The following is a 20068-nucleotide window of genomic DNA, read 5'->3' on the forward strand; positions in this document are numbered from 1 at the left end:
TTTTAGATTACTTGATAGATTTTTAAATTCTCTTTTCAACGAGCTATTATAACATAAGATTGAAAATAAGATACCAGTTATATTAACGGTTTTTGTATTTTAATCAAGTAGCCTGTGACGACTAAAAAAAACAAAACAAAATCTATTCGAGGCAACAATACAATGAAAATAATTACACCAGATGTTTAAAATACTGGCCATTATTAGTGAAACACACTTCAAGACAGTTTAGTTTAGGCAACGTGTTGCCATTGATGATTATTATTATTATTAGCGCATTTCCACAAAAATAAAAAAAAATGCGCTATTGTGGCCACTTTGTCCGTCCGTCCGTCCGTCCGTCCGTTGCGACGCTACTAGTTCTTTATCTTAAGAGCTATTGTTCTACTTTTTTCCCTATTTGGTTCGTTATGGTGTCGAGTCTTGTACCAAGGAAGGAATTTTTTCTGTACCGCTGACAAAAAAAGTTATTGTAAAAAAAACAAAAAACCGTTTTTTTACATGTTCCATAATTTTACACTTTTGCCGTTTATTAACGATCCTAGAGATCGTTTATAATTTTGCATTGCTATCTGTCGTCTGCATGCTGGTCTGTCCGTCTGTTCCTTTGTCTGTCTGTCCATCTATCTGTCCGTGTGAACAATAACTTTGTTTAGAAATGTTCGATCGCTTTTACATCTCCGTTAGTTATGAACTGAATTGCATGAAATTCAATATGGGCATAGCTTTAGCCATATAATACGCAATGCCAAAAGTTGAATCGAATCGATTCAAAATTCACAGTGCCCTTTTCGCATCTCGACCATTTATAAATCGAATTGCAAACTTTTTTACTTATAAAAGTATTTGAATGAAATTTGATACATAGGCACTTGGAATAAAGGAAAATCAAACGCCAATTTCAAATTTTGGTTTTGCGCATGCGCAGTGCCAACTTTTTTATTTATGGAAGAATTTAAACGAAATTTGATACATAGGCACTTGGGCTCAAACGCCAATTTCAAAATTTGGTTTTGCGCATGCGCAGTGCCAACTTTTTATTTATGGAAGAATTAAATGAAATTTGATACATAGGCACTTGCCGCCAATTTCAAAATTTGGTTTTGCGCATGCGCAGTGCCAACTTTTTTATTTATGGAAGAATTTAAATGAAATTTGATACATAGGCACTTGGAATAAAGAAAATCAAACGCCAATTTCAAAATTTGGTTTTGCGCATGCGCAGTGCCAACTTTTTTATTTATGGAAGAATTTAAACGAAATTTGATACATAGGCACTTGGAATAAAAGAAAATCAAACGCCAATTTCAAAATTTGGTTTTGCGCATGCGCAGTGCCAACTTTTTTATTTATGGAAGAATTTAAACGAAATTTGATACATAGGCACTTGGGATAAAGGAAAATCAAACGCCAATTTCAAAATTTGGTTTTGCGCATGCGCAGTGCCAACTATTTTATTTATGGAAGAATTTAAATGAAATTTGATACATAGGCACTTGGGATAAAGGAAAATCAAACGCCAATTTCAAAATTTGGTTTTGCGCATGCGCAGTGCCAACTTTTTTATTTATGGAAGAATTTAAACGAAATTTGATACATAGGCACTTGGGATAAAGGAAAATCAAACGCCAATTTCAAAATTTGGTTTTGCGCATGCGCAGTGCCAACTTTTTTATTTATGGAAGAATTTAAATGAAATTTGATACATAGGCACTTGGAATAAAGGAAAATCTAGCGCCAGTTTCAAAATTTTATTTTGCGCATGCGCAGTGCCAACTTTTTTATCTATGGAAGCATTTAAGTGAAATTTGATACTTAGGCGCTTGGAACAAAGGAAAATCTAACATTAGTTTTAAAATTTAGGTTTGCGCATGCGCAGTTCCAACTTTCTTATTTAGAAAAGCATTGAAATGAAATTCTTCTCATAAACTGAAATTGAAGTAACACGTCAAAAATGGATTGCCCATGTGCAACGCTATCTTTCATATTTGTGGCCGGATTTTTACGATTTTAACAGAAGTTGCATCTTATAAATGGGAAATGAATGCAAGTGGAAATGCGCTTTATGTAAATCGTTTACTTGTTATTGTAGTGGTAGCTACTTCCACTTTACTTTTATTTTTTAATTAAGTACTTACTTTTATAATTTAATGTACTGTACATAATTCGTGAATTGTGACCTGAGCAGCCAGTTTGTTGGTAGGTAGCATAAACTAACCCTTCCTTCGAAACATACGTTGTCGAGAAAAATCCTTTAAGGAAGTTTATCGGAGAATTTGTAAATAATGGTGAGCAGTTAAAGATCCATCGAAGATTACCGGTCCAATTACATGACTTCCCATTATGCCATAAAATACATTAATTTATAAAAATATTACTTGATTTCGGCGTGAATCTACAACATGTAGGTTTTCCTGTGACGAGTAGTGTTCATAATGTCGATACACTTCGCAGTTAGAAAAATAAGATTTATCTGTCCATATACTCGGACTGGTAAAACTGTTAGTTTAGATATTCTTGCGGATAAACCACCTACAAAATGTGACCTGGGACAATGCATCAATGGTAATACATTGTGTAAAATAAAGCGAAGTGTCTTGAAATGTCTTTAACTGGATAATTGCATGACTTTTTTTGAGGGGATAGTTTGTAGTTATACCACCACTTCTAGGTATGTAAGTATGGATAATAAGTCAATAAGTGATGTTATAAAAATCAAATTTTTCTAGACCGCTTATATAAAATTTTGGAGGGAGTTGTAATGCCCAAACCCCCCTCTCATTAGTGCGTCCCTGATTTTTTTAAACATCTGATGTAATTATTTTCATTGTTTTGTTGCCTCGAATAGATGTTGTTTTGTTTTTTTTTAATTCATCACAGCCTACTTGATTAAAATATAAAAACCGTTGATATAGCTGGTATCTTATTTTCTATCTTATGTTATGGTGGCTCGTTGAAAAGAGAATTAAAAAATCTATCAAGTAATCTAAAAATGCCATATGGCGCCTATTTAACTTTAGGAAGTTGGTAAATGTTCCTAAAAAATAGCCATCTTGAATTTTTTTGACATCAATTCTAAATTAAACGTATCAAAGACAGTAACTTTTATATAAAACTTTTTTTTTACATCTCTTATACTTTCGATTTCGATACATTCAAGGAAATGACCAATTTTAGTTTTTTTGAATTTACGTCGAACCTATGCGACATTTTGAATTTCCAAAAGGAAATTTTAAATAAGCATCTAAAACTACAAAACATTGCCCATTTAACCAATTCTCTATCCTTAATAATAACAAAGTTACCCATGCAATCCCACCCGATCTGGGACACACTGTATATGCAAACTTTAGGTAGTATGTAGCCAATGTATGTAACCTATACCTACTTGCCAAATAAATCTGCAAAAATTTGAGTCATAAAGTGCACTAAAAGAAATCACAGGGGTATTAAATTAACGCATTGCCTAGGTTTTTGAGTATGCTCTTTGTGATTTTGTAAACAATGTCCTAAAATTCTACCCAATTCTACCCAATAGGACGGAACTCCTAAGCGTGTGTGCGGAAAATTCTGATCTTGACGAAATCCGGTATCTGGTATCTACGAACGTGAAAATAACAAGTAAGAAGGTATTCGCTCTAAGGCGAGTAGCCATATCTTTTATGGTAGAGGAATTATGATCTGAGGGGTCTTAGATGCTACAGCATGTATAAACAAAACTTCATAAAATTAATACCATTTTTGTGGTCTGTCAAGATTTGCAGTTCGAAATTTTTGCAAAACTAATTTGAAAATATCATGTTTAAGATATTCGTGATTCAATATTTAGGAAACTGATCTAGCATGCCGTCATTGAATAAAATCATTTTTTATTCAATGATGCCGTGCAGTGGCAGGATGTACGGTGTCTGTTGTGTTACACGTATTGCGCTAAATAAATCTTTAAAACAAACCTCGAACAAGTTGATGTAGGTAGTTTCTGTGTGATATGACACACGGCATGCTAGATTTTACAAGTTTTCCAAATAATGAATTACGAATTTCTCCATTTTTTTATACAGGGTGACAATTTGAAAACTTACCACCCCCCATATCTTAGTAAATAAACGAGATATTTAAAAAAATCAAAATCCGTTTCGGTAATTCGGAGGGGGAATCACAATGACATAGTTGGCGACGCACCCCCTCCAACCCCCTGCGCCCCAGCCACCCCAACTTTTAAATCTTAAATAGTGACCCCCCATGTGTGATACGTCGTTGGAAAGCTCTGAAAAAATGCTTTCCAACCATACCAAATAGCATTACATTTAGGTTAGTAATTATCGTGCAAATCAAAAAATAAACATGGAAAATCGTATTTAACTTGAACTTCCAAAGCCGACTCGATAGCAACTCATTTTCGATCGCCAGTTATAATCTATCCTCAAACTCTTGTCGAACCTTTTCAAATGTTGGTTTTGCAATATTTCGACATTCTTGAATTATTCTCTGTCTTCGTTCGTCTATGTTCGCCGGTTGCGTTTTAAATACGACAGATTTCAAATGTATCATATTAGTTTATTTTTTGATTTGCACGATAATTACTAACCTAAATGTAATGCTATTGGTATGGTTGGAAAGCATTTTTTCAGAGCTTTCCAACGACGTATCACACATGGGGGGTCACTATTTAAGATTTAAAAGTTGGGGTGGCTGGGGCGCAGGGGGTTGGAGGGGGTGCGTCGCCAACTATGTCATTGTGATTCCCCCTCCGAATTACCGAAACGGATTTTGATTTTTTTAAATATCTCGTTTATTTACTAAGATATGGGGGGTGGTAAGTTTTCAAACTGTCACCCTGTATATGAACCATATTCGTATTTTATGTTGTACAGTAAATTGATTGTTCTATTCAATATCCTAAAAACATAGGCATGCTACTTGAAAAACAAAAATGGCATCGATTTCCGGTTAAACCGGATAATTTGCTCATAACTAAATTTATTAAAGTTGGCTTGTAAGATTTTTACGGCAGGTACATGTTTTCGAAAACTAAAATTTTCAGAAATGACGCCATTTTTATGCGAAATTGTTTGTCTTTTTGGGACGTTTCCAGCACCTCGGCAATAGCACTCCCCCCGCGGTTTTATGTTTTCTATCCTGCTCTTAAACGCAGTCCAGTTCTTCTTCCTGAAAAAAAATGTGCTGAAAACGATTGAATAAAGTTTACCAATGTTTGACGCCCAGACGTGCCGTAACCGGAAATTACAAACCGGAAATGGAATGGTTTTTGGCTCATAACTAAGTTAGAATTGCTTTTAGGAAAAACAATTGTTCTATGGGAAATTAAAGAGCATGAAAATCCCTACAAAATGTACATAGGTACATAACACATATTTTAGATTTGGAGCAGTGGTTTAGGCGCAATGTATGTATTTATAGAGTCACTGTTGAATTCGATTGCAAACTAAGCGTCAAAACACACAAACAAGTATAAATTGTGCACAACTCTTGTACAGATAAAGCGAAAGCGCATTTTTTTTTAACAGAAATAGCTTTTGTTTTGACATCACAAATGGATACATTCCTTGCAGACGTCTCAATCGCCCTTTGTGAGTACCCTCTTCCGACAATCCGTTCTTGAGGTATAAGGGAATTAAGTTTGTACAAACCAATTTATGTCGGTGAGACCTTTCATTAGAATACCATGAAGGGTAGAACATGTGTTTACCCCCTCCCCCTCCCATTTTCTAAAGTTTAACTTGGCACCACTAAAGGCATGCGTATGCAAAATCTCAGACCAATTGGGTGTCGTATGTAAAAGTTATGCACGTTTTACTTTCAAAAACAGCATCTCAGGAAATAATTCGTGGGGGGGGGGCCCTTTTAGACAGCGAAATTTGATGGCCGTCTGGCACACCTTCAAGGCATAGGCTACCTACTGCAAAAAATTCCACGACTCTAGGAACATTCCCCTAGAAGTAGTTCAAAACGGTAGAAGTGGGTCCCGACGGACGGACGGACGGACAAAACGCAAACAATAGCACATTTTTTTTAATTCTTAAAAAATCGCTAAAAATAGCAACCACAAATACGAGAATTGCAAAACAGCTAGGCGCAAAATTCTAATTAAGGAAATAGCGTTTATGGGTCTGCAGTAGGTAATTCCGCAATTCCATTTACGTAAGAAATAAGTAAGTACGTTGCAGCAATACAATTGCACGAGATGTGATACTATCCTAATTTCCCCCATTTTCACACAGTTGCACGCTAAATGGATCATTCATATTAAATGTATGTAAAGTTTAGGTACCTACGTGAGTGAAGCTTCTTCGGAGTTCTAGACTATAAAACTTATTTCGCAATTTGCTTCTCCAAGGTTGCTTAATTGAGAGCATGGTTTACTGCCAAAGTGAAATTCATCCGCATTGAATACTCGATTTTTTAACTCGAAGATTGTAGATACGTAAGCTCTGTTGACCTAGCTGGCAGTGTGCCATTTCAGGGTCACGGTAACCACTGCAGATATCACTGCGATCTTTTAACAGACCTCGATTTTAAACAAGCAGCAATTTTTTATAATTTACGTAATTCGTGCAACATTACATGGTCGTTTTTTTTTCAGCCGCACGGAAAGCTCTACGAAAGTTTTAACGTGTTCTGCCCCTGCGATCAATTAGAACATCTGGAATTACTGCAAACCGAGGACATGTTACTAGAATGGAATGAACCGATGTACCTTAATTTTACACATAGCTTAATTATGGATCGAATAGAAGAATTTTATTCTGGAAAGGGAACAATCGAGAAAGTGTGTGGCGAAGTATTTGCATTAAATGGCATTAAAAGTGCCGATAGCGACTTGTAAGTACCTTCTATCATCATCACGTACGCATCCTTTACTTTTACGAGGCAATTAGGATCGCATCTCGTAGTCATTATTTGTTATTCTTTAATTATCTTCCTTAAGCGTAAAAGCTCTTAATATAGTTATTTAGGTGCGCTTATACTAGATCCTTATCTAAAAGTTTATGAAACGTTGTATAGACCGAAGCTGTACAGATTTAACGACCTCTAATTAAACTTTGGAAAAATGTGGATAACATGCCATGGGGTTGCTTGCGAGGGACCCGTTTAAGTGAAACTTATTTTATAAATAATTTATGTTAGTATTTTGTTAATTACCTACACTTGCTTAATAAGGGTAGTTTAGTTTCTCAGTAACGTAAGTGCAAAACTCTTTGCAAGGCAACCAGCACCACTAAAGGCTTAATTTTATAAATTGCCACTTACATTAATGAACCCGTTTAATTAGAGACTTGTTTAAAAGGAGGATAATCTCTATCTGCAAGCCCACAATGTTCCCGTGCATTCAGGACATCTCCCTGATAAAAATTACTTTGTTCCTTTGTTAAAGGTATAGATATTGGTTCTGATGCGTCCACATACGGAAATGGGTATGGGTTTCAATTTCAATAAGCTTATGAACGCATCAGAAGGCCTGTAACGAGGAACAAATAACTAACTGTTAATTTTAAGTCAGTGTCAAATAATTGTATTGATGTCTAGTTAAAAATCCCAAATTCGTTAACTTCAAACGCCACTTTTAGGATTGCGCATTCGTATCCTATCCCTGACCTGGTTCAGAATTGCATCCGGGAACAAAAATAAACGTGTAAACAAATATAGAAAACGAGCTCCTGGGTACCTATGACTATAGCATGTACAAAACCAAATTTTGAACTTGGTGTTAATTTTGCCTTTATTTAAAGTGAATATGTAGGAAATTTCATTTGTTGACAGATTGTGTCAATTGGTTTTACGCAGATCTCATGGGAACCATAACAACGAAAACTACCTACTATGTTTTTTGCAGATGCTTAATAGTTATTTATGTATTAAGGGCATAATAGTGATGTTTATATTCTCGAGGGCGACGAGTTAAAAAGCTCGAGGGCCTATGGCCCGAGAGCTTTTTAGTCGCCCGAGAGTATAAACATCAGTTTATGCCCGTGGTACATACACAATTTTATGTTTTACAAATAGTTTTCTTCGTCAAAATTCGTTTACAAAATAATTCATTATGTTTGATCGAGTATGCGTGGTTCGAATTTGTGAATGCGATTGAAACCATCCAAACGTCAAACGTAATTTTAAATAATTCAATTCATCGTGAATGAGCAAGAAGTTCCAGAAACTATACGAAATAAGGCCAATCTTGTGATTTAGTAGGTACCTATTGACAATTAATAATTGACGTTTCTAATTTTCAATGATCTGCAAATATTTGTTTGTTTTGTCATTAAGCATAAATGAGTTACTATGGTGATACTTTACGCCCTAGGGCATAAAGTGGTACTTTATGCCCGCGTATCACAGATATAAAATGTGCTATGATAGGTTAGTAAGACATAAAATAGTATATTATATACCGCGGGACTGAAGTAGTACGGTCTATTCAGTATATCTTCCGTTGCACGTCATTACCTGAAGAAAACGACGTACCAACGTAAACTTACTTTCGTTTATTAGGCAACACATTAAGCATGTAGTTTATTTTAGCCGCAACAATTGGTAGCATTTCGCTATGTTGTCGTGTTTAAATTTGTAAATTTGACAGGTTGCTTTTGGTTTACTTTTCGTTTGATTTGATTTTGATTATTTTCTACGTCTTTCGCTGTGCATTGGTTTGAAGAGAAATTAGATAACCCGTCAGTAATTGTGTTCGATAACGGGAAAAACAGACAACATTAAAGTGTGGTTAGGTGATCATAATGTGCAGTTCTCCGAAAATGATTTTATTTGTTACTCAGTTGTAAACGTTGATTAACAAGACAAAACGCAAACGGGTAAACGTCATGTTTAAACGCTACTGACTTGTAAAACTGACAGCAGACTTGTAAAACTGACAGCAGACCTGTAAAATTTTACAAGTTAGTAATCTAGTAATTTCATTGGCCAGAATTAATGCGAAGTCTCTGTTACATGGATAATATGATATTTTAGACATTTCTTCAAGATTAATTTAAGAACTAATATTATTTACGTTTACTATTGTTTACAAATGAGTAACAAATAAAATATTGTACATTATACGCCAGGTAATAGTTTTTACTGGCTCTAGGAGATGACAAGCTCGCCTAACGGCTCGCTAGTCAACTTCTCCTATCGCCAGTAAAAACTCACTTACCTGGCTAATAATGTAAAATACTATTACAGCCGAACTGTTGAAAAGGTTGCACAGTAAGTACGTTCGCAAATTATTTGATGTTATATAAATCTTGTTGATACTTTTAGGATTAAATCAGCTAAAATGTACTGCATAAGGCATTGACCACTTAGCTGAGCAATACGGTTACTTCGTTTTACGATTACCACCCTATCATCGCGTTTGTAATCCTATCGAACATATTTGGGGCATAGCGAAAAATTACTACAATCGACACATTGGTAGAGATGGACGAAGCATTGAAAATTGCATAAACATGTGACAAGAATCACTACAATGGATAACTTCCGAAACGTGGCGCAATTCAGTTAAGGATACGGAAACTGTAATACACGAGTGGTACGAAAGAGAAAAGCAATTAGATCTTGAAAACGTTGCTACTATTATTATAAACTTTGAACACGAAAGCAGTTCCGATGATTCCGATTAATTTGAATATCATCCCATCCTCAGAGGAATATTATTCCTCTGAGATCCCATCACATCACATAACCTGTAAAATTTTATATTTGGTACTTTCTCTGTAAAAGAGATGCTACATTTGTACAGTTCATAAGTTATTAAAGTATATTGTATGTATATTGTGGTTCCAATTAACGAAATGAATAATAAAAATTATTTTTATTTTATTTAAGGTGTGGATTGTTCACACAAAGAATGCACTGTCTTGTTGACAAGCAGTGTTCCCACCATTTCGCTTACAATATTCCCTTCGACTATACCAAAAATTCCCTTTTAGCTACCAAAATTCCCCATCTTATTTAAAAAACACACACCTAAAAAAAAACTTTATTCTGTTAAACAACCTTTTTGTACTTCATAAAATGAACTCAACTATTTTCCATAGAAAGTTCGTGAAAAACCGCCTAAGAATTGTTTTTTTACGGAGTTATCAAATGTGCGCGATTTTTTTCAATATTTTTTTAAGAGCTATTATCAACGTTTTCATTTGGTGTATAACTTATTTTCTCGAAAAACAACCTTTCAGAATTGGTACCGCAAGAAGTACCCGCAGCGCCTTAAGTCATATGACCTGAGGCGGCAGACGATCGATTTTAGCATACTCTGATAGGGCAAAATGAAACTCCATCGGTTAAAATTTTGATCATTCTCGTTCAGTGGATTTCGTGCTAGCTCCCCTACTAGCTATACAGCACTCGTGGAAAACTAAATCACTCACTTGTGTGTCGTTCCACACTCGGCTACGCCTCGTGTGTAATCTCGACACACACGTGAGTGAAACTTTTAGTTTCTCCACTTGTACTGTAATATACTATTAATTGCTTCCATAAATAAGAAAGTTGGTACTGCGCATGCGCAAAACCAAGTTTTGAATCGGTCGTTAAATTTGCTTTTATTCCAAGTGTCTACGTACATATCAAATTTAATTTAAATACCTTCATACATAAGAAAGTTTACAATTCGGTTTATATATGGTCGAGATGCGAAGAGGGCACTGTGAATGCTGATCAATTAGGCTCAACTTTTGGAATTGCGTTTAATATGGCTAAAGCTATGCGCATATTGAATTTCATGCAATTCGGTTCATAACTAACGGAGATGTCAAAAGGGCCTTCTTTATTTTTTGGCCTACATTCCCAATTCACGAACTCCGGTCTAAAAATTTGATAAAGAATCCACCTACAAAATTTCATCGTAATCGGTCCATTCGTTATCGAGATATCGTGCTAACGGACAGACACCGCAAAATTATAAACTCGCTAGGAGCTCGTTAATAAGCTAAAATGTCGACATTCCCGGCAGCGTATTGCCAATGTATTGTACAACACAGAGCGGTCCATTTTCTGCGGGGCTCTATGATTTGGCGATAGGTGTCTGGCAATCCATCGTTCGCTATAGATCACATGATAATGACATTACTCTGAAATGCACAGTATTTTTGTAGTGGATACGAATGTGTGTATTCGAAACTCTGTTTCGTTGTCGCCTATCTTTGAATAAAGTATTATCATTGAAGGAGGAAGGAGCTATGTATTAGGCGTATTCGTTTCTGGTGATTTTGTGATTTATAAATCACAATCAGTTTCAGTGATTGTTAAGTCAAGAAAAAATGACATTATTAAGGATCTTCAGAGCCTTGATAGTTTTGTATTTCTTTTCGGTTCGTCCGTCCGCGTGCGCTATAACTCATTTTAAAAGTGTACTGATCGTGATCGTGGTGTACCTACGGGTGCTTTGGACATTAAGGAGGTCGGGCGCTACTCGTATGGATGTTCAGGAAGCTGGCTCATCAGGAACAAAAGTTATAGGACTTCAAATTCAAAACAACTCCTCTCTCTGTGGTTTAGGTTAAAAGTTTTGGAGCAAAATGTACCCACAATTATTCTTTTCACATGAATTTGGAGCGTTCAATCTTGATGCCTAGAGACTAGGTACATCACATGCACATTTGATAACTGCGCGTATGTTTGATTCAAAGATGTTAAATTATTTTTTTGGGGCAACATATTGTATTTTAATCAAATTATGTCAAAATCGTTATTCTTGGACCCAGATCGTTGGGAAAAATACCAAGAGCATTATTTCGATGCTCAAGACACGAATTTGATGGCCCCATGGATTTTGATCAAAACATGTGAAAATCGTTAGTCTTGCACCGAGATCATTGGGAAAAAGACTAAAAGCATTATGTCAATGCACGAGACATGAATTTGATGGATTTTTGTGGACCATGTGTATTTTGATCAAAATATATCAAAATCAATATTCATGCATCAAGATCGTTGGGAAATGGACCAAGAGCATTATTGCGATGCCCTAGACACAAATTTGATGCATTTCTGGTGACGTATTTTGCAAGGTGGAAATTGGTCGTTAAAAAAGTGGTGGTAATTCTGAGGATCCTTCGATATTTCGTTGTATCGGTTTATTATACTACCACTTTTCAAAACAGAAATAAAGATGCTCTTGGTCTTTTTGCCAACGATCTTGGTGTATAAATAACGATTTTGACATGTTTTGATCAAAATGCATGTGGCCGCCATAAATAGAGCAAATTCATGTTTTGGTCAATGAGATAATGCTCTTAGTCCTTTTCTCAACGATCTTGGTGCATAAATAACGATTTTGACATTTTTTGATCAAAATCCACCTGGTCCCCAAAAATGCATCAAATTCATGTCTTGAGCATTGAGATAATGATGCCCCATAGTCTTTTTCCCAGCGATTTTGGGGCATAAATAACGATTTTGACATATTTTGATCAAAATCCATGTGACCTCAGAAAAATAATTTAACATCTTTACATCACACACATGCGGTTATCAAATGTGCACGTGATGTACCTACTCTTTCCGCATCAAGATAATGCGTTTGAAAGATTTTTAAAACTCCAAATTCATGTGTAAAAAATAATTTTGGGTACATTTTGCATTTGCTCTAAAACTTTTTACCTATACCACAGAGAAGAGTTATATTGAATTGTTACAGCTTCCTGAACAAGCTTCCTGAAAATCAATAGCGTCCGTCCTTAATGTCCAAAGTACATAGGTACTTACCCGTTCACCAAATTTGAACACAATCGGCCACTTTTAAAAAGAGATAGAGCGCACACGGACGGATGACAATACAAAATTATACAGGATCTGAGGATCCTTAATAAATATTGAGAAATCGGTTGGCTTGCATGTTATTCGACGTAATTATAGAAGCGCAAACAACAAACACGGATGATAGGACGAAAGTATTGTCAATTTTCAAAGTGTTTTTTTAGTACAATAGATCTCGAGTTAAAAGCGAATTAATATAAAATTAATACCTTTCGAGGACCGAAATCGTCGTGAAAATGAAACCTTCATTTTCATGCCTACTTTATGTCAGAAAATTTTAGTTTCCATGACAGTGGCAGTAAGTAATACTTTATCTGACTACTTATCCTGCCTCTTGTCACTTTACCAGACTCCGTCCAAAACGGACACATTAATATTGATAAAAAGTTTTATGTGGGATTTTATACGTATATACAAAAGACAATTTCGGAAAAATTTAATACAAAATCTGTCAATAAAATATGTCATTTTCCCGACTTTTCTGAATATTGAATGACGACGGCAGCATATATCGATTAGTTCAACTTATTCAAGTCAGTTACTATTTCATTAGTCTTTCCAAATTACAGTGGTTTATCACGGGTGATAATTTATACTTCCAGCATCAACACCCTCGTCTCGCAGGGGTCGTAGAAACAACAAGTTAAAAAGTAATCGTAAACGATTTACATAAAGCGCATTTCCACTTGCATTCATTTCCCATTTGTAAGATGCAACTTCTGTTAAAATCGTAAAATCGCCACAAATATAAAAGATAACGTTGCACATGGGCAATCCATTGTTGACGTGCTACTTCAATTTCAGTTTATGAGAAGAATTTCATTTCAATGCTTTTCTAAATAAGAAAGTTGGAACTGCGCATGCGCAACCCAAAATTTTAAAACTAATTTACTATAACTAACTAATAAACTAAGATTTTCCTTTGTTCCAAGCGCCTAAGTATCAAATTTCACTTAAATAGTTCCATAGATAAAAAAGTTGGCACGGCGCATGCGCAAAAAAAATTTTGAAACTGGCGCTAGATTTTCCTTTATTCCAAGTGTCTATGTATCAAATTTCGTTTAAATTCTTCCATAAATAAAAAAGTTGGCACTGCGCATGCGCAAAACCAAATTTTGAAATTGGCTTTTGATTTTCCTTTATCCCAAGTGCCTATGTATCAAATTTCGTTTAAATTCTTCCATAAATAAAAAAGTTGGCACTGCGCATGCGCAAAACCAAATTTGAAATTGGCGTTTGATTTTCCTTTATCCCAAGTGCCTATGTATCAAATTTCGTTTAAATTCTTCCATAAATAAAAAAGTTTGCAATTCGGTTTACAAATGGTCGAGATGCGAAAAGGGCACTGTGAATTTTGAATCGATTCGATTCAACTTTTGGCATTGCGTATTATATGGCTAAATCTATGCCCATATTGAATTTCATGCAATTCAGTTAATAACTAACGGAGATGTAAAAGCGATCGAACATTTCTAAACAAAGTTATCGTTCACACGGACAGATAGATGGATAGACAGACAAAGGAACAGACGGAGAGACCAACCGGCAGGCGACAGATAGCAATGCAAAATTATAAACGATCTCTAGGATCGTTAATAAACGGCAAAAGTGTAAAATTATGGAACATGTAAAATAGTTATTTGTTTCATTAGTAGAAAAAATGTCAGTTTTCGGGACGAGGAAGATAGTTGCTGGACGACGCGTCAGCGGAGTCCAGCAACCTTCCGAGTCCCGAAAACGCATTTTTTGTACGAATAAAACATAAAATTTTTTCTCCAACCTCCTTTACTTCAAATTATATTCGAATTTAGATTCAGTCACAGTTTCACTACTAGTATAAGAACATCTGCTTTCTTGTTCTCACGTGTCATGCCACTCTAGTTTTTAGGTTAACTTATAACCTATTCGTTGTTACTTCTTACTTCTCACCTCTCGTGACTTTGTAGGGAGCAAATCTTGAGGTAGCATGTTCTGCCGTTTCTATAATCTCTGGCGGAGTGCAATCCATGTCGCTATCAGTTTCAGTCATTTCTATTGTATACACAATTAAAATTGTTATATTTTGTATTGAAATAAAAAACTTACCATACAGTTTTTAAATTAAAATTAATTGCAATTAACTTTTTCAAATTTTGATTTCAAAATGACAGATAATAGTGCAATGGGTCTGAAGTAGATGGCGTTACGCGCGACGGCGGGTTGTATACGTATTAAAATTACGTTCACTGAATATGTAAATTACGTTACACATGGTTTAAATAAAAATAGCGAGCGTAAATCATTTTCAATACATGTACAACGTATAGGTAACAGCATTATTTGCATTCAATATGCAAAAATATTTGATTTGTATGTATAGAAATATCTTACAACCTGCAATGTAAACCGATGTCAATGTGACATATCTCCGTGATTGTAATTTTTTAATTGGTCAACTTTCAAGGTCAATTTCTTTTTGGTACTAGGACCAAAAGTATCCACTTTTTGTAGTACAGTTGCCATGGTGAAAGCGATTAATCCGCAAAACGTCAATTTTACGTACCGAACACCGTCACAAAATAGCGTCTTATTCAGGTGGTTGGAGAAAAAACGGTTTTTTGTTTTTTTTACAATAACTTCTTTTGTAAGCGGTACAGAAAAAATTCCTTCCTTGGTACAAGACTCGACACCATAACGAACCAAATAGCGAAAAAAGTAGAACAATAGCTCTTAAGATAAAAAACTAGTAGCGTCGCAAAGTTAGCGGACGGACGGACGGACGGACGGACGGGCGGACGGACGGACGGACGGGCGGACGGACAAAGTGGCCACAATAGCGCATTTTTTTTTTATTTTTGTGGAAATGCGCTAAAAATTACCTAGTGGACTAGTGGTAGAAATCATTAAAGCGGAAAGAAAGAAAACCCATAATATACAAGCTATGCTAACCCATTTTCATTTATCAGTAATCTAGGTAGGTAAGTCACGCAGTCAACAGTGTAGGTAGAGCATCTGCGCTAAAATTAACCATCATTCATTGGCATTTTGAATAACTTTTTAATATTGAATTTGATTTGTTTGTTTTAGAGAATTCTCCAAAGACTTCGAAATAATGCAACTGACACCTGAGCACGCACAAATAATTCACGATTTATACCCGGCGAACCACATGGAGTCCATAGAAGTTTTTGAAAAATTATTTAAAAACCTACCATCCTACGGAATCTTTTCGTCTTCCGGTGAGCTAGCGGCGTGGATGGTTCAATCTTACTACGGCGCCATGTTCTCCATGCAAACACGTCCAGAATATCGTAGAAAAGGATATGGAATGTACCTTGCAAAATACCTAACTGATGTAGTGATGAAACGTGGTTACCTGCCATTTGTTATAATTAGACCCGAAAACGACGCTTCGAAAAGTTTATATTCAAAATTGGGGTTTAAAAAGAACTTTGAAACGGTACGAGCCATTTTACGACCACACGTAATGGACAACGATGCGCAAGGTGGAGGAACTAGCAGCCCGTAATTGCTTCCAAAGCTGCCTCTGCACGATTTCGCAGTTTAAAGCTTCATTCAATCTCTCGCTTCTTCTACTGTTTTAGCAGTGATCATAAGACCAAGAGTGTAAATTATAGAGAAAATTACGAACAGCTCCTTTTAGAACATTTTTGATAAAAAATTTATAATATACTTGAACCTGTTTTTGTGATAACTACACTTTAAATTAAAAAATAGAATTTTAGTTAGGGAATGTAAGGGTACGTAATTGTATGTTTAAATTATTGCTCAACCTTCCTCATTGTGTGATTTATGTAGGTCCTCCTTTTTCTATTAACCTTAGTAGCTACTACTAGACAATCACCCGTAGATTTATCCGCTTTGATTTGGTACATTTATTTAAACAAACGTGATTGTAAAATTGTACAGAACGCCTAGAAATTGTATAGGTAAATTACCGGAAGGTATTCTTTACTTGAAGAATATTAGCCAACTTCGAATCTTATTGGTACCTACCTACCTACCTTGTAGAACTTTACAGGCTTGCTACTACTTAATACAAGCACGTCCATATTACATATAGATACCGACACGTGACATCAATCGATGGGAATTTTGCGGAGCTATTGTTTTGTAAGATTTGTAATTCGAGCTACAATTATCTATAAGTATACAGATAGTGCTTGCAGTGGTGGGAAGTGTCCAGAGTTGAATCGATAATATTGATTTTTAAGTATGTAGTAACGCGATTCTAATAATTCTTTGGATTCTGCCAGATCAGTTGTTTATCTTCAACTATATTATGATTTGATTAGCATTAAAGATCAACCGTTTAGTGTCGTTTCAGACACCTTATTCTGGGACATTGGTGTAAATTCCTATCGCATTGCACGTTAGGGACATTATGAAAAGACTTCGAGTAATGTAATATTAGTAAAGAAATAGTAATTATATTTTTTTAACTGATCGTAATTTCTCAAAAGTTTAGTATATGATGGTACAGAAACGATTTGAAATTTCAAGTGAGCACGAGTTTCCAAACCCGCAGTCTTTTGTTCTCTGCTAACTTCATTTAAATCTTTTTAAAAATTAGAGTTATACACAGTACAATTTAAAATTACCTAAATCTGCATAATTGCTATTTCTAAATATGACTGAGATAGTAGCATTAGACAGTAGAACATTGACGTTTGTTCGTTTTTGCAAGGCGTTTAAACTTTCAAATGACATCGAGCCCTGCATTCTTAGAAATATAGACAACTTTAACAATTGAAAACGTGCTTTACATTTGTCATATCTCATCTTTTTTGGAGATGTACCATTGAAAATGTAATTTTATAAGGCGATTGTTGTAGGCTGGCTGGTTTCTATTGCTTGCCCTTGATTTCCTATCTTGTACTTCTTCAGGAACATGTGACAGGTAACAGCAAACGGCCATTGTGATATTTATTTGTAGATTCATAAAGATATTCATATATTACTTAGATGGCAATCTAAATAAAAGTTGTACGCTAACTTTTAATTATATACTTTATGATTTTCTATCATCATTTTCTCACCTTACCTTTTTTTCCCTTACTTACCCTTATGCCCCGCCTCTTGGGGTAAAAGACTGCATTGCCTGTTTGGCGTGCAATCAAGCCCAGTGTTGCCACGTTGGCCATTGTCCCGAATTCAATTCAATTAGGCAATAAAATGTATTAAACACCTAACCCTAGTTTCATTGCAATATTACGTAATATTGTACAGCAAATTCTAAACGTTCACATTACAATACAGCTCAAAAATCACCTACTAGATCGTCTACTACAATCAAATTAAAGTAGACAACATAGGTATTTCATGAAATTGGATTTTATGATGAGCATAGCGATTATTTTACAGGAAATTTTGTTTGCTTTAATTTTGTATAAATGCCTACATACGCTGAGTTGTTTAATCATTAACAATCAATCATTACAATGCAATAATCCTTATGTCCTCAGAAAAAAAACATCAGTCTAATCCAATAATCAGTCAAAATATATAGTGCAGTTAAATAATAAATTAATAAATCTGCACCCGTCGAATGAATTTAATTAAATATTATACGTTATTCTCATTTAAACAATTTAATTAAAAAAATACTCTCGACCCGCATTTTAAGCTGCAGCACTAGCGCGCATTGGTCTCCTAGCAACTAAGCTTCGTACACATGTTTTTCAGTCACCATTGGCTAGCGGAAAAAACACAAGTATATGTATTTAAATTTGCCGCTCAACTTGAGCTACCGCGCATTCTGCTAGTGATTCATCCATCTAAACGATTGATAATGCAGTGTATGTTCTCATTTTGGAAAACAACATTGGCTTCCACTCCAAATATAGGGTTTCTGGAGCGTTTAAATATCTCCGGAATGCGTGGGTCGATCGGAGTAGTGAAATGTAAAAAGATTAAAGGGGACATTAGTCACATCGACTGGTAAAAATATGGTCCAAATCGGCCAAGTAGTTTTTCAGTTATCGCAAAGAAACCATTTTTAAAGAGGTGGGGTTGCGTTGGTCCACAGATCACATTTTTAACTGATTTGAACCATTCGATCACAACTATAATCCAATGGAGGCAGTTTATTTTGTTTTTATTATATTGTTTGGCCGGCAAAAATTAAAAAGTGAAACATTTTTTCCGGGAATCTTTCATTCTCTTATTATTTGTACAATAAATACTATAAAACGTCTATTGGCCTATTTTTTTTTTCAAAAAATTTTCGTTTATTTCCTCGCAAGTCGGAAGTAAATATCGTTCGTTAGACTACTTCCTCTAACTAAACGATCTAGTTCGGTCGACTTTTCCACACGTCTGTCGACGGTAGGACGACTGACAGTGTGTACAAAGGGGCAGGGGCAGAGACGTAATCAACGCGAGCTTATTACTCGCGCTTACTGATGGGAATACACAGTAAAAAATCTATTATTTACCGCTCAAAAAACGGCTTATTGTTAGGTACACGAAGAACATATCTTCGCACCTATGAATCAAACCAACAAGCGTTCGGACCTTAATAAATTTTGCCATAACCGTAGAATGGAATTACTTCAAGGAATAATTCGAGAAGGGAAGTGATAACAGATGGCGCTACCACACAACAAAATGGGCGGTGTAAACGGGGTTAAATTGTGTTTTGTATGTATCGTGCATACGTATTACCATTGAGTATTACTTACTGAGGCACACAACAATAATTCTTGCTCTTATTTTTTTTTAAAGAGGACGAATTTAACGTACATTCAGCCATAATGCTTATTATTTATCCCGTTTAGGTTAGTTACATATTTCTCCTACCTAAATAAGTGCAAGCAAACACTAAAAATTTGGCAACGCTGGGATTTCTGCCTTGAAATAGCCCCTTAGGCGTAGCGTACGCCAATGAAATTGAGAAAAAGCCTTTTAAGGTGGGTTCATAGCTCTCCGTTCATCCGTTGCGTTGATCCGTCACACGGATAGTAAATTTTGTTAAGGTTCATAGCAATCCGTCCACATTGTACATTTGCAACGTATAACCATAACCTAAATTTTATTTTGTACTGTACCCTTCGTGATTTTCAGCATGTAAAAATGGTACGAAAGTAAGAACACGTTGCTATCTGATTATTACCGTGAAGAACGAATAGGAGAATACTGTTAACGTACCAAACATAACCTCACTCTTGTTAAAAACGGACCAACGGAAACGTAAATGTTCAACTTCCACCAACTTTTCCGTCGTAAACGGACGACGTACGATTTAAAAATTTGCTGTCTTTTGATTGGCTAATGGACAAACGGAAATGTA

At 35.4% G+C, this 20068-nt stretch overlaps 1 protein-coding gene across 3 annotated transcripts in view; it reads left to right on the forward strand.

The window, feature by feature from the left end:
- Window positions 1-17799, forward strand: part of LOC116182169 (glycine N-acyltransferase) — an 87394-nt gene extending 69595 nt beyond the window's left edge. For all 3 annotated transcript variants that reach the window (XM_031502670.1, XM_031502667.1, XM_031502668.1), the window contains 2 exons: window positions 6605-6843; window positions 15844-17799. In XM_031502670.1, coding sequence (XP_031358530.1) covers window positions 6605-6843; window positions 15844-16285 — 681 coding nt within the window. In that variant the 3' untranslated portion in view covers window positions 16286-17799. The remainder of the gene's footprint in view (window positions 1-6604; window positions 6844-15843) is intronic.
- The last annotated feature ends 2269 nt before the right edge of the window (window positions 17800-20068 follow it).

This window comes from Photinus pyralis, unplaced genomic scaffold, assembly GCF_008802855.1.
Source record: "Photinus pyralis isolate 1611_PpyrPB1 unplaced genomic scaffold, Ppyr1.3 Ppyr1.4_unclustered_Scaffold4085, whole genome shotgun sequence".
Lineage (NCBI taxonomy): Eukaryota > Metazoa > Arthropoda > Insecta > Coleoptera > Lampyridae > Photinus > Photinus pyralis.